Source organism: Oncorhynchus masou, chromosome 8 (genome assembly GCF_036934945.1).
Source record: "Oncorhynchus masou masou isolate Uvic2021 chromosome 8, UVic_Omas_1.1, whole genome shotgun sequence".
Taxonomy (NCBI): domain Eukaryota; kingdom Metazoa; phylum Chordata; class Actinopteri; order Salmoniformes; family Salmonidae; genus Oncorhynchus; species Oncorhynchus masou.
In genome coordinates this window covers 16,998,468-17,014,193 of record NC_088219.1, presented here as the reverse complement: position 1 = coordinate 17,014,193, position 15,726 = coordinate 16,998,468, and the positions used below count along the sequence as shown (strand labels likewise).

Sequence of the window (15,726 nt, the reverse complement as noted above, 5' to 3'; positions counted from 1 at the left end):
ATGACCATATACAGGAACGCCCACAATTGCACCCTTCTCGAAGTTCCAGGACATTGTTGGATAAAAACTACAAATCCCAATGATAATTCTCAATTGCCCGCCCTACCACATGTCAGTGAATGAGAAGGGGGTGGGAGCGTTGTAATCTGTGTTGTTTTGTTTTGCCTCTCCAACCTTACCTTGATGTAAAATGTGTTAACAAAATGATGCGTATAGACCGTATACATATTTACAATATATTTTTAAATGGTTAATTTCGCCAAATGGCGGGGGAATAACAAATTCAGAAAGGCAAATTATGGGATACCTATTTGTGTGCAAAACTAGGTCGACGTGTATTGCTCAACCCATACACGTCTGTAATTGGTCGATTTTATGAAGACTGCTTAAAACCTGTCACCTTATTGGTTCCGATGCTTGTCTGTTTCAGTGTTTATGCTCTGGCAAACGATAAAACAAACAACGATTGGAACCTTCCAATCTGCGTGAGGTTGAGCTGTTGAGCTAGAAGTTAGCGATTGGAGTTTGGAGTGTACAGCGAGCTCGCAATTGCACAGTTACCACCACACTGATTGTTTTATTATTTTTAGAGAGGCTTGTTTTCCAAACATTATTGATTCATTTCACCAGTGAAAATAATATTATCGAACAATCAAGCTATCAACGAAGCTGATGCAGCAACGTCAGTAACTCGGGAGGGAGTGTGGCAGTGACAGTTCAGCTTCACGAGAAGGCGGGTAGAACGGTGAGCTGAGCTGTGTTGTTGTTGATGAACATACAGTTGCCTCATGCTGTAGCTAGATGGCTAGTTTACGTATTTATGTATCTTACTTAGTCGCATTTATTAATGAACGCAAAGTGGTGAATTCTTTTTTTAAAAATCGGCATTTATAGAGCACTAGTTAGCGTAACAGTATTGAGGAACCATTGGTATTGGTTCACGCGCAGCAGCTGGCATTGAGGATGGGTTCAATGTCTTCACTGTAGACGTTCACTCAACGTTTGCCTCCAATATAATGGATGTATACTAGCATGCACCTTGGGTCTTATATAGAATGACATGCAGGCACAAATCATCAAGTTACTTTCAGTTGTCAGCAAATAAGTGCTTTACTAAATAACTGGGAAAGCAGGAACTGGAGACTGAGCACTATTGTATTCTTGTCCAGTTATAGCTGGGCTTTAAATAATACATATTATAATTTATTGGGTTCGGTGGTCATTATTCTAATCTATTTTTATGTGTTTTCAGATCAGTTGTCCCATGTCAGCACCAAAACAATTGCGTGGAAGATGATAGAGATGTCTGTTGATAAAGAGACTGTTCCAACCAGAAGTATGAAAGTGGACCCAGTGCCACCCCAGAAACTCTCAGAATGCACTGGAATCTGCAACAATGCCCCCAAAGTGCCAGATGTCACCCTGGCCAACCCAGACAGCACTGATGGTGCTGCTACCTGTCCCATGCCAGACAGTGGTGCCCAAACCAAGCACAGCAGCACGGCTGACCCCCACGATCAGACAAAGCGTGTTGAGCAGGAGGCCATGTTGACTGAGCAGCATGTTAACCCTAAAAATGGCTTTCAGCAACCCAAACAACAACCGCAGCAGCAGAAACTCTCAAAGCGCCGCAGCACAATGATTTCAGGGTTCAAGCATCCAGCAGGTAAGAGACGACGACGGGTAAACTCAGAGAGCGACTCAGTTCTGCCCACCAACTTCCTGCTGGGAGGAAACATATTTGACCCGCTGAACCTCAACAGCCTGCAGGACGAGGAGGTGAACAGGGCCCTGAACGCTGAGACGCCCAAGTCCTCCCCCCTTCCTGCCAAGAACCGCGACCCTGTGGAGATCCTCATTCCCAGGGATATCACTGACCCTCTCAACCTCAACAGCAGGATGGGAAGTAGGAGCCTCCTGGTGTCGCCCTTCAAGAGTGGTGGCAGGAGGAGACACCGTAACAGACACCATGGAGGAGGAGGTGGGGGTTCCACAGTCTCCGTGTTGGACCTGTCAGATTCAGAGAGGAGTGGTGAAGTCACCAACACCACTTCTTCTCTGTCTAGCCTGGCATCTGCTAGTGCTGCGTCTACCTGTGTTCTAGAAGCACCCAGTGTCCCAGCCGTCCTGGACCCCCATGATGCTAATGGTAATGAGATCAACCCATCCAACTGCAGGCATGAAGCCATGCTCACTGTATCTGCCCCCCAGGCCCAGCCTCGACCCCAGGAAGACTCCGCAGCAGCCACCGCCGGAGGCCCAAACCATCTCTCTAGCCGGCAACGCAAACGCAGACGCAACTCTGGTAAAACAGAGCCTCCGATGGTCCAATCTACTCTTATGGCCCGGTCGGGGACGGAGGAGAGGGGCCGTGGAGCTGGGCCCGGGAGAAATGCGCAGTCCTCCTTCCACACCCCAGTGGTAGGTCCCAGGGGGTCCTCCCAGGTACCAGGGGGTCGGCAACCGCATCTTCACAACCAGCACAAACAACAGCACCAAGGCAACAAGAAGAAGTTCCAGTATGGGAACTACAACAAGTACTACGGCTACCGCAACCCAGGCTGTGCCGAGGACCCACGGTTCCGTTGTCTACGTCCGGAGTGGTTTCATGGTAAAGCAGTACTGGATCTGGGCTGTAACACGGGCCACCTGACTCTGTGTATTGCTAAGAAGTTGAGGCCCGCCCGCATATTGGGGTTGGACATTGATGGGGGTCTGGTGCACGCGGCCCGCCAGAACATCAGACACTACCTGTCAGAGCTGCAGGCCCAGGAGGCCCGGCGAGCCGCAGGGGATGAGAAGGAGAAGACCAATGGACCAGGAGAGGAAAGGAAGGAGAAGACCAATGGACCAGGAGAGGAAAGGAAGGAGAAGACCAACAGACGGGAAGACGAGTCACACTCAGGAGGACTAACGCACAAACAGAATGAAAGACAGCCCAGCAGGGCTGTAAATGGAAACGCTGAAAAGCAGGTCCCTGCAGAGGCAGCGGGTGGCGTGGTGTTGTCACGTCACGCAGAGAGAAGAGCTCAGGAGATGGGTGCTGAGGAGATGGAGGAGGACTCTGGAGCACCTGCTGTTGAACTGGGAACCAGCTCCTTCCCTGTCTCCTTATGGATCTCCAGGGGACCCATAGCAGCACCCCCACTCCCTGACACACCCACCATGCCTCCTGGTAACTTCCCCTCGAATGTCTCCTTTGTCAAGGTAGGTATATGCACTGCAGACTTTTAATGTGTTTCCATTTTAATAATCATTATTCATAATATTAAGGTGGTAATTAAGAATATTATGATGAATCATTTGTTGCTTCTGTCGACTTGATCCTCACAGAGAAACTTCACACATTGTTTACAACTCATCCCCTGTCATCATCTTTCTCCTCCGTAGGGGAACTATGTCCTGGAGAATGATGCTCTGCTGCTGACCCAGCGGCCAGAGTACGACGTCATCCTATGCTTCAGTGTTACCAAGTGGGTCCACCTGAACTGGGGAGACGGTGGCCTGAAGCGCCTCTTCCACAGAGTGTTCAGACACCTGCGTCCTGGAGGCCTGTTCGTCCTGGAGCCACAGCCCTGGATCACCTACGGCAAGAGGAAGAAACTCACGGTGAGATGAGGAGAGAACTTAGTGTTGCAAGGACCAATGGTGTGATCTGCTACTGTAGATGTGCATAAATGCAGTATATAGCCAAAACATTAACTAAAACATATTACAAGTGGCCTGTTTCTTTGTTAAAGACATGAAAGTATGTGTTGCTTTGCTCAGCACTGAGGCTGAGCCGGAATCATGTCTGACTTTCCTCTCTCACTGTTGCAGGATAGCATCTTTAAGAATTACCACAGCATCCGCCTCAAACCAGAGCAGTTCTCCACATACCTGACATCTGAAGTGGGATTCTCCAGCTACGAGTTGATCGGGACGCCTAACAGTTCATCAAGAGGCATGTCACTGGGTTCATTAGATACCGACATCATCTCTGATTCTTTTCAAGTGTCCTTTTCTATTCTGTTTCTCAAACTAATGGATTTGTATGTCTTCCACAGGTTTTCAGAGGCCAATCTACTTGTTTCATAAAGGAACATAATCTGCCAGGAAGTGGGATGGAGCAGGAGAAACCAAACCACCATGAGACACAAAACAAGCCACCCGCTCAAAGATCTGCCTTCATCTCCAGTCTGTAAGCATATAGGTCAACCCCAATCAGAGCTTTCTATGTGTTTGTGATGCTGTGTTCAGAAGGTAGCTAAGGAGACCAAAACATGAGACTTGATTCTATAGAACGACTATGTGATGGCTTCTCTACACACAACTCCAGTCTAGATGATGAGAAGAAAAGCATTGGGACAGGGTGAACTCAATCATGACTCTTTGGGCTCGTTGCTCCCTATGCACAGACATTGTCCCATATCTTTTTATTACTGTTTGTACTCTTGTTCAGTCAAGGATTGTATTTTTTTCACATTTTAATATCGACGTTCATCAATAGATCAACTTTTGAAGCAGAATGGACAACCAAGACCTAATTTGAATCCTTTGCATACAATGTACTCTCATGTAATGTCCAAATAGAACTAATCTAGGGACATTTCTCACACTTTTTATAGGATCAGAGCATCTTCAATTTTAAGACTGTTCTGCTTAACATAAGTACTCACTGAGTTCTCTGTGGCTGACTGACTGACCAGGAAAAGCAGGTTGACTCTGGATAAGTGTGGCCTGTCTTCAGTGCTTTTTCTCTAGATATCTTACTGCCTGTCTGGGGACTGTTCCTGTCTATTTCTATTGGTAGCTGATTCAACAACTGTCAGTCCGTGGCATTGACTATGGTGAGATGCGAGGGATGATCAATGTTTTTTTCTTTGGCTGTTATAAGAATGATTTGATTGTTCTTTTTTTTGACTCATGTTCTTTTTTCTCTTTTTTTTTTCAATGGATTCTTCTTGTCATGTGTCCAAACAAAGGTTGGCTGCCAATGTATCATATGTAACCTATACACAGCCTCCATGGTTTGGACTCGGATTGTTAATCCAGCTCACTTTAACCCAAATCAGTTCATCATAATGAAATGTTTATGCTTTACTCAATTCTTATGCTTAATATTTTGTTTACTTGCACCAGGTGCTGGTTTAGTTCTGATTTTGTTTAAATGTTTTTGTTTTTAATAAACACATCAATTGAAATGCAGTCAGTGCTCATTAGTCATTCTACAGATGCCTCCAATCTAAGGAAAATACACCCACAGTCACTAAACAAATCGGATTCACAGCGTCAAACCCAAACCAATCTGTTCATCTCATCCTTCTCCATACGATCCTAGACCTAGGGAAACGTTATGGGGAGGAAAATAGCCCGATGAAAAGTGTCACTTCTATTCATAATTTTTCTGTTGATGTTGTGCAGATTTGTAACCACCCGTTTATGACTTATATAAAGTTTTAATCCGTTATACATTTGTAGAAATGTTTGACTACCCTTGGAATGCCAGTGCTGATGTGTGTGATTGAATTATCACTAGTCATGTGAGTGCTTGATCAAAAGAAACTGCAGGAGAGATTTGCTACAGATATGTTGCAACAACTCTTCTCAATCTGAGTTTGCACTGATATGAGGGGCATTTACTATCAATAAATTGTCATTTATACAAAGTCCATAATGTTAATGTCATCTGATATTCTGGAGGTTTGGGCTAATTATTGATGGGGGGGGCATATCAAATTGTATTGGTCACATACACATGTTAAACAGATGTTATTGGTCACATACACATGTTTAGCAGATGTTATTGGTCACATGCAGATGTTCTTGCGGAGGTAGCAAAATGCTTGTGTTTCTAGCTCCAACAGTGCAGTAGTATCTAAAGTAACATTTCAATAAGGTTGTCTATCATAGCAGAACATCATTCACTACCTGTCAGAGCTGCAGGTCCGGGAGGCCCGGCGAGCCTCAGGGGATGAGGAGAATACTGATGGACGAGGAGAGGACAGACAGGAAGAGTGGAAGGAAGACGGGCTGACGCAGAAACCGACTGAACGCGAGCTCTCCGTACATAAAGTAGCAGTTTGCAGTTCAAACAAGATCAAAGCGACCAAAGGTTTGGTTAAAAAGCTGGTGAATGGGTCTAGAGAAATTTAACAATTCCTTGACAGAGCTTTGGATGCAAGAACTGACCATCCATTATTCTAAACCTAGTAGTAACCGTGTTTTGAGGTTACACAGTGCTAGTTTCCAATGAAATGGTTTACAAAGGGGTAAAACAAACTTCTATTTGGGCTTTTGATGGGGTACGGCAGTTGAACTCAGCTCATGAGGCTGTGTGCATCGGACATCAGGAGAGAACAGTAGCCAGCCCTAGCCTACCATACATTACTGTTTTAATGTGGATAACAAGGGTTAATGACAGGCCTATGTCAACATGAGCAAGTGCCATGATCCCCAAGGAAATATGACTTTTATAAATGCTCCAGAGTAAAGAATATTAGCGGCATATCCAGAAACCGACAAGTTAAACAGATGTTTTATTTGCGGGGGAAGAATCAAATGATGCATTTGAAATGATCTACTGCCAAAAAGGCCGGGTTGATACTAGTAGACCCTAATGAAAATGTCCCGCCCCCCCCAAGGTTGGAAACCACTGTTACAAAGATGTTGTGGCACAAGGTGTTTGGGCTGTTGAGTCCTCATAGCAATATGGCCTTCCTGAAATAAAACATCTGGGGAAATTACACAAAATTGCTAGTGTTCTTCATCTGTGTTATTATAGTTACTTTGTTGTAGTCCATTATAGTACCACTGGGTGGCATAACACTCCATGAAATGTCTGAAATGTTCTGACATTTTCCTCTCAGGCTCAAACCAAAACCAGAAGCCCAGAAACTGGGGTAAGTAGTCAGATCATCAAAACCAAAAAACAAGTAGCCTAATTGAATACTGTAATTAGAATTCAACTGTTTGAATTTGACTATTTGCACTTTTGCTGAGTTTTGCTTATACTAAGTGTCGTATGTGAACAAGAAAAGTCCTGACATCTCTGGTTGTGATGTCATTTTGTGACCTAGTTCAAGTCACAGCTGTGAGATTTGTCAAATAAATGTGATCCTCGGGCAGCTTCCTCATCGTCCTCATGTTCTTCCTGGGTTCCATTTAGCTGACCAGAGCCTGGCCTTGGCCTACTTCCAGTCAAACTGAGCTGAGGCATCTTCAGGACCAGCAGAACAGTATTGTCTTGAAGAAAGTGGGACTAGAGGATGGAGACGAGATACTTCTCAGTGAGTTATTCTCCAGTCTCGGAGAGCATCGTTAAGTGGTTTTGTTACTGTAATGGATCTCTGTCAGTGGATCCTTTGTTTTCCTCTGTTTCTGGCTGCCATTCTATTAAGATGAATTCCTGGGTTGTTTGTGTGTATCAAATCTCCAGACACGTCTGGGTGTGTGTGTGTGTGTCTGCATGTTAGAGAGATAGAGGGTATTGAGAAATGGCATGCAAGCTACATTTTCATGTGTTAGCTTCTGTTTTGTGTGAGGAGGGTGCATGTATATCTGTCATTATTCACACACACATACTACTTTCTCTGTCACTCTATGCAATCTTGTAACGATTCCTATTTTATATGCGGTTTAGAACATGAATCTTCAGGAAGTTTTGTTAAGTCAGTAGTAGTGGTGTGTGTGTGTGTGTGTGTGTGTGTGTGTGTGTGTGTGTGTGTGTAACCCCTCAGTGTCTGTCTCACCATCAACACAGTAGGGAAGGTTATGTAATGTGGTAAACAGGTTAGCCACAGTCAGGTCAGCTCCTGGCTGAATACTGTCGTTTAACACAGGCTGCGGTTCCATATTGTAGTTTCAATCATACCTTGCAAAATATTTACACTGTATTTAACGGAATTTAGGTGAATGGTACAGCATGTGATGTTATCAAGACAATGTTTTCTAGAGGTCAATATGGATCTGGTCAGTCGTGGTCCATGCTGTCTCCTCTGTGGGCTCTGGAACCCTCTGGAACCCTCTGGACTCCCCTGCAATTCCAGACCAGTCCAGGTAGTTTGGTTCAGGTTATGCTGTGTGAATAGGTGGATGGGTGCCCAGATGGGGGACTGGAGCATTCCCATACACACTGTTACAGTACTCTGCTTGGTCTTTTTTTTCCTGTATTCATGAGTGTGCGTGGTTAAATACGTGTATGTCAGCGGCAGTTGGTGATCTTTAATGGCCTTATTTCTATTACAGCATATTGGATGACTGTCATTCATATTCCATTCACCCAGCTCAATGTAACATCACTAGGTTTAAGCTACTATATGATACTCCAATTTTCCCTATACCCATCACGAGGTTGCTACAACCTAGGCTATGAATGATAGTTTACAAAGTAGGAGCACAGGTTAAGAGAAAAATTTGAGTAATCCAGGTGACAGACAGTGACACATTCAATACCGCCTTGCATACTCTTGCCTGCATCTAGCTGATCTAGGATGTAATCATTAGTCCAACAGTTACAAATGAGAGTTTCTATTGGACAAATTCAGTGTGTTTTAATAAATTATTGGTGACGTGAATATATTTAGTATACTTTTATCTAAAAAAAATTACTTCATGTTTCACTATATTTATTTTTATGAAATTCACTGAGGAGGATGGTCCTCCCCTTCCCCCTCTGAGGAGCCTCCATTGATGTTTGCCGATGTGTACACACATACCTGTGTGTGGGTGGGTGTTGTATTTGTTGTAGGTTGGATCTATGCCTCTCTCTCCACCCCAGGGAATACAGATGAAGTCGGAAGTTTACATACACTTAGGTTGGTGTCATTAAAACTCGTTTTTCAACCACTCCACAAATTTCTTGTTAACAAACTACAGTTTTGGCAAGTCTGTTAGGACAACTTCTTTGTGCATGACACAAGTAATTTTTCCAATAATTGTTTTTTTAGACAAATTATTTAATTATCATTAAATGTATCACAATTTCAGTGGGTCAGAAGTTTACATACACTAAGTTGACTGTTCCTTTAAACAGCTTAGAAAATTCCAGAAAATTATGTCATGGTTTTAGAAGCTTCTGATTGGCTAATTGACATAATTTGAGTCAATTGGAGGTGTACCTGTGGATGTATTTCAAGGCCTACCTTCAAACTCAGGGAAGCAATTTCCAAATGCCTGAAGGTACCACATTCATCTGTACAAACAATAGTACGGAAGTATAAACACCATGTGACCACGCAGCCATCATACTGCTCAAGAAGGAGACGCGTTCTGTCTCCTAGAGATGAATGTACTTTGGTGGGCAAGTTCAAATCAATCCCAGAACAACAGCAAAGGACCTTATGAAGATGCTGGAGGAAACTGGAACAAAAGTATCTATAGCCACAGTAAAGCCACTGCTCAAAAACCGCCATCAAAAATCCAGACTACGGTTTGCAAATGCACATGGGGACAAAGATTGTACTTTTTGGAGAAATGTCCTATGGTCTGGTGAAACAAAAATAGAACTGTTTGGCGATAATGACCATCGTTATGTTTGTAGGAAAAGGGAGAGGCTTGCAAGCCAAAGAACACCATCCCATCCGTGAAGCACGGGGGTGGCAGCATCATGTTGTGGGGGTGCTTTGCTGCAGGAGGGACTGGTGCACTTCACAAAATAGATAGCATCATGAGGGAGGATAATTTTGTGGATATTTTTTAATTTTAGTAGGCAAGTCAGTTAAGAACAAATTCTTATTTTCAATGACGGCCTAGGAACAGTGGGTTAACTGCCTGTTCAGGGGCAGAACGGCAGATTTTGTACCTTGTCAGCTCGGGGATTTGAACTTGCAACCTTTCGGTTACTAGTCCAATGCTCTAACCACTAGGCTACACTGTCACCCCGGCATATTGAAGCAACATCTCAAGACATCAGTCAGGAAGTTAAAACTCGGTCGCAAATGGGTCTTCCAATGGACAATGACCCCAAGCATACTTCCAAAGTTGTTGCAAAATGGCTTAAGGACAACAAAGTCAAGGTATTGTTAGTGGCCATCACAAAGCCTTGACCTCAATCCTATAGAAAATGTGTGCGCAGATCTGAAAAAGCGTGTGCGAGCAAGGATCCTACAAACCTGACTCAGTTACACCAGCTCTGTCAGGAGAAATGGGCCAAAATCCACCCAATTTATTGTGGGAAGCTTATGGAAGGCTACCCGAAACATTTGACCCAAGTTAAACAATTTGAAGTCAATGCTACCAAATACTAACAGAGTGTATGTACACTTCTGACCCACTGGGAATGTGATGAAATAAATTAAAGCTGAACTAAATCATTCTCTCTACTATTATTCTGACATTTCACATTCTTAAAATAAAGTGGTGATCCTAACTGACCTAAGAAATGGAATTTTTACTTGGATTAAATGTCAGGAATTGTGAAAACTGAGTTTAAATGCATTTGGCTAAGGTGTTTTTTTAAACTTCCGACTTTAAACGGAAAGGGGGTCATAATTTAGAATTGCATTATTGCTGCACCATTGCTCCTGCATTGTGGGGAGCTGGCAGAGGGGAGGGAGGTTATGCTGCCTTTTGTACAATTACCGAGCTGAGGGTGCAAAGATCTTGGCCAGGTCGCAGTTGTAAATGAGAACTTGTTCTTAACTAGCCTACCTGGTTAAATAAAGGTGAAATGAAAATAAATTTAAAAAAGACAGAAGCACACATTTCCCTGTGAACCAGGCTTTAGTGGTGCAGTCTATACTCTTAAAGGCAAAGTGTACCCCTAAGATACACACATGATTATATTAATTTTACTGCAATGCATTTGAACAAAGGTTCCAGTCCAAATTCACTGCATTGACATTACTCAGTCATAGATGGTACACCCCCGGCGAACTGAAGAAACATATAGTCACACAGAGAAATGGGAGAATGGCTTTATACCCAAAACACCCTCCATGTATGCTTCTTCATATTTTACTTAAAATCCATATACCTCCTTTACATTCCTGTTCCTCTCTCTCTCTCTCTCACACACACACACACACACACACACACACACACACACACACACACACACACACACACACACACACACACACACACACACACACACACACACACACACACACACACACACACACACACACACACACACACACACACACAGTGAAGACACACGTACAACCGTTCACACAGACCCCAGCGCAACGGCTACATGATAACAACAACCCTTCCTATTGCCACGGCAACAATTGCACCATTGCTAAGGCAACAGCTGCAGAACACCACAACAAGCAGAAAACCCTTCATGCTTTTTCACCTTCTGTCATGGTTTCCTCTAGTTTATGTTCAGGTTGTTTTTGTCACTCTGATTGTCGTATGCGTTTCCATTTTCTCTGATGCATATGTAATTCTCTCTCCCCCTCTATGCCTTTTATTTCAGTCTAATTCCTTCTGTTTTCACATACACACCACATACACTGACTCGCTCGCTCTCTCCTTCACAGTCCCCTCCCTCGGCTCTTCCTCTCCATCCTCTGCTGTTTCGCTGTCTAATCCTCTCTCTCTTTCTCTCTCTCTCGCTTTCTCTTGCAGAGCGAATCTCCCCTTTTTCCCATACCACCTCTCCTTTCTACCTCCTTCCCCCTCTGTCCATCTCCTTTCATATTCATCCCTGCTTCTCCTCTTCCTCTCTTCCTCTTCTCCTCTTATAGAAGAGTTTCCTCTCCCTCCCCCCCTCTCTCTCCCTCTCCCTCTCTCCCATACAGATTCGGAGCCCACCCTCTCTCTTGCTCTTTCTCTCTCTTTCCCTGTGTCCCTCCCCCTCCCTCTTTACGTTTCCCCTCCCTCCATCCTCTCTTTCCCTCGCTGGTTCAGTAAGTAAAGAAAGAGATACACGGAAGCAAAGAAAAAGGGGGAAAGGCAGGACGAGAGAGAGCAGGAGTGGGGCAGGCTGGGGGCGAGGGGTTTGGGGTCTCAGCCCTCTGTTGTGGGGGGGTTGGGGGTTGAGATACACCCCACCTGTTTGTTCTCACTACCATGGACTGCCTCTGCATTGTGACTACAAAGGTAAGTTGATCCGCCGTTGCTTCCACAGAGAGAGAGAGAGAGAGAGAGAAGGAGGGAGAGAGAGAGAGAGACTGAGAGAGAGAGAGAGAGAAGGAGGGAGAGAGAGAGAGAAGGAGAGAGACAGAGAGAGAGAGAAGAGAGAAGGAGAGAGAGAGAAGGAGAGAGAGAGAAGGAGAGAGAGAGAGTGAGAGAGAGACAGAGAGAGAAGGAGAGAGAGAGAGAGAGAGAAGAGAGAGAAGGAGAGAGAGAGAAGGAGAGAGAGAGTGAGAGACGGAGAGAGAGAGTGAGAGAGAGAACGAGAGAAAGAGAGAGAGAGAGAAGCAGAGAGAGAGAGACAGAGAGAGAGAGAGAGAGAGAGAGAGAGAGGAGAGAGAGAGAGAGAGAGAGTGCGTAATCACCTCCTCGTGTTATGTGCTTTGTCTCACCCTTTCTTTGTGTCTGGGTTAAACGGTAAATGTAACAGGGCAGCTTGTCTTTGCAAAGATAGGATATTTGATCATTATTTCTCTCCTGTTAGCTCTTTGTGGTCTTTTGTGGCTACTTATATAGGGGTGGCAAGTAGCCTAGTGGTTAGAGCATTGGGCCGGTAACCGAAAGGTTGATAGATCGAATTTCCGAGCTGACAAGGTAAAAATCTGTCGTTCTGCCACTGAACAAGGCAGTTAACCCACTGTTCCTAGGCTATTATTATAAATAAGAATGTGTCCTTATCTGACTAGTTAAATAAATATATTTTTCTTGAGAGTGAACTGCACTGGCTGAGTGTTAGTGTGTTAGTAGCATTGTCCCTGTCTTTCTCTATATTTCTGCTTCTCCCACTCTCTTTCTCTCTTCCATATCCCTCTCTGTGTGAGGCTGTGTGAGTGTGCTAGCTAGCAGGGAGTGGGTTAACCTGTGTGGCAGGATGCTGTAGGAGTGAGTGAGCTAGTGAATAGGCCTGAGGTTGGGGTGCTAATTCTGGCTTTGTGTCATGTTGGAAGGTCCAGTATGTCAGTAGATGGGACCAGGCCTGGGCTCCCTGCATGCCTCAACCTCCTCATTAAGACACCCTCACTCTCACCTCAACCACTGCCATGGAGCGAGCTCACACACAAGCTGGGAGCTCCCACAGCCTCACACACACACATACATACACACACAAAGCGTGTGTTATATCACACACACGAGGCCAGTGACATGCTGGGGCTGACTGCTCCACACAGCCAGCCCCTGTCGTGAAATTAGCTCTCAGAGAGAGAACGTTTATGGAATTCCATCCAAGCCCTGTCTCTCAACTACTCAGCCTGCTCCCAGTCTCAGGCTCTCTCCCCTCCCTCTCCTCTCCTCTTCCCTCCCCTCCCCTCCTCTCCACTACTCTCCTCTTCTCTCTCCCCTCCTCTCCTCTCCTCTCCACTCCTCTCCTCTCCTCTCTCCTGTCCCCTCCTCTCCTCTCAACTACTCAGCCTTCTCTCCCAGTCCTCAGGCTCTCTCCCCTCTCCCCTCTCTCCTGTCCCCTCCTCTCCTCTCCACTACTCTCCTCTTCTCTCTCCTGTCCCCTCCTCTCCTCTCCACTACTCTCCTCTTCTCTCTCCTGTCCCCTCCTCTCCACTACTCTCCTCTTCTCTCTCCTGTCCCCTCCTCTCCTCTCCACTACTCTCCTCTTCTCTCTCCTGTCCCCTCCTCTCCTCTCCACTACTCTCCTCTTCTCTCTCCTCTCCTCTCCACCTCTCCCTTCTCTCCTGTCCCCTCCTCTCCTCTCCACTACTCTCCTCTTCTCTCTCCTGTCCCCTCCTCTCCTCTCCACTACTCTCCTCTTCTCTCTCCTGTCCCCTCCTCTCCTCTCCACTACTCTCCTCTTCTCTCTCCTGTCCCCTCCTCTCCTCTCCACTACTCTCCTCTTCTCTCTCCTGTCCCCTCCTCTCCTCTCCACTACTCTCCTCTTCTCTCTCCTGTCCCCTCCTCCCCTACTCTCCTCTTCCTCTCCTGTCCTCTCCTCTCCACTACTCTCCTCTCTCTCCTGTCTCCCTGCCCTCTCCTCCCCCTCCCATATTCTCCTCTTCTCTCCCTCTCCTCCTCTCTACTCTCCTCTCCTCTTCTCTCCTGTCCCCCTCCTTCTCTCCCTCTCCACTTCTCCCCTACTCTCCTCTTCTCTCCTGTCCCCTCCCTCCTCTCCCTCTCCTTACTCTCCTCTTCCCTCCCCTACTCTCCTCTTCTCTCCTGTCCCCTCCTCTCCTCTCCTCTCCCCTCCCCTCCTCTCCTCTCTCTCCCCTCTCTCCTCCTCTCCCCTACTCTCTCCTCTCTCTCCTGTCCCCTCCTCTCCTCCTCCCCTCCTCCTCCTCTCCCTACTCTCCTCTTCTCTCCCTTCTCCCCCCACTCTTCCCTTCTCTCCTCTCCCCTACTCTACCCTTCTCTCCCTTACTCTCATCTTTTCTCCCCTAATCTCCTCTTCTCTCCCATACTCTCCTTTTCTCTCCCCTACTATCCTCTTCTCTCTCCTGTCCCCTCCTCTCCTCTCCACTACTCTCCTCTTCTCTCTCCTGTCCCCTCCTCTCCTCTCCACTACTCTCATCTTCTCTCTCCTGTCCCCTCCTCTCCTCTCCACTACTCTCCTCTTCTCTCTCCTGTCCCCTCCTCTCCACTACTCTCCTCTTCTCTCTCCTGTCCTCTCCTCTCCTCTCCACTACTCTCCTCTTCTCTCTCCTGTCCCCTCCTCTGCCCTCCTCCCCTCTCCCATATTCTCCTCTTCTCTCCCTTATTCTCCTCTCCTCTTCTCTCTCTCTACTCTCCTCTTCTCTCCTGTTCTCTCTCCTACTCTTCCCCTCTCTCACTTCTCTCCTCTTCTCGCCCCTACTCTCCTCTTTTCTCCCCTACTCTCCTCTTCTCGTTCCTGTCCCCTCCTCTGCCCTCCTCCCCTCTTCCTTACTCTCCTCTTCCCTCCCCTACTCTCCTCTTCTCTCCTGTCCCCTCCTCTGCCCTCCTCTCCTCTCCCCTCCTCTCTCTTCTCTCCCCACTACTCGTCTCTCCCCCTCTCCTCTTCTCTCTCCTGTCCCCTCCTCCTCTCCTCTCCACTACTCTCCTCTTCTCTCCCTACTCTCCTCCTCTCCCCTCCCCCCCTCTTCCCTTCTCTCCTCTCCCCTACTCTACCCTTCTCTCCCTTACTCTCATCTTTTCTCCCCCTAATCTCCTCTCTCTCCCATACTCCTCTCCCCTACTCTCCTCTTCTCTCTCCTGTCCCCTCCTCTCCTCTCCACTACTCTCCTCTTCTCTCTCCTGTCCCCTCCTCTCCTCTCCACTACTCTCATCTTCTCTCTCCTGTCCCCTCCCTCCTCTCCACTACTCTCCTCTTCTCTCTCCTGTCCCCTCCTCTCCACCTCTCCCTTCTCTCTCCTCCTCTCCTCTCCACTACTCTCCTCTTCTCTCTCCTGTCCCCTCCTCTGCCCTCCTCCCCTCTCCCATATTCTCCTCTTCTCTCCCTTATTCTCCTCTCTCCTCTTTCTCTCTCTCTACTCTCCTCTTCTCTCCCCCTCCTCTCTTTTCTCCCCTACTCTCCTCTTCTCGTTCCTGTCCCCTCCTCTGCCCTCCTCCCCTCTTCCTTACTCTCCTCTTCCCTCCCCTACTCTCCTCTTCTCTCCTGTCCCCTCCTCTGCCCTCCTCTCCTCTCCCCTCCTCTCCTCTTCTCTCCCCTACTCTCCTCGTCTCTCCCCTACTCTCCTCTTC

The 15,726-nt window shown here is 46.6% G+C and overlaps 1 protein-coding gene across 1 annotated transcript; it reads left to right on the top strand.

Moving 5' to 3' along the window:
* Positions 1–480: 480 nt before the first annotated feature.
* Positions 481–5,187, top strand: LOC135544249 (7SK snRNA methylphosphate capping enzyme-like). The gene is made up of 5 exons (XM_064971711.1): positions 481–745; positions 1,253–3,207; positions 3,391–3,609; positions 3,820–3,943; positions 4,047–5,187. Exons 2-5 carry the CDS (start codon positions 1,294–1,296, stop codon positions 4,085–4,087), a joined length of 2,298 nt encoding a protein of 765 aa, XP_064827783.1. The 5' UTR covers positions 481–745; positions 1,253–1,293; the 3' UTR covers positions 4,088–5,187.
* Positions 5,188–15,726: the final 10,539 nt, after the last annotated feature.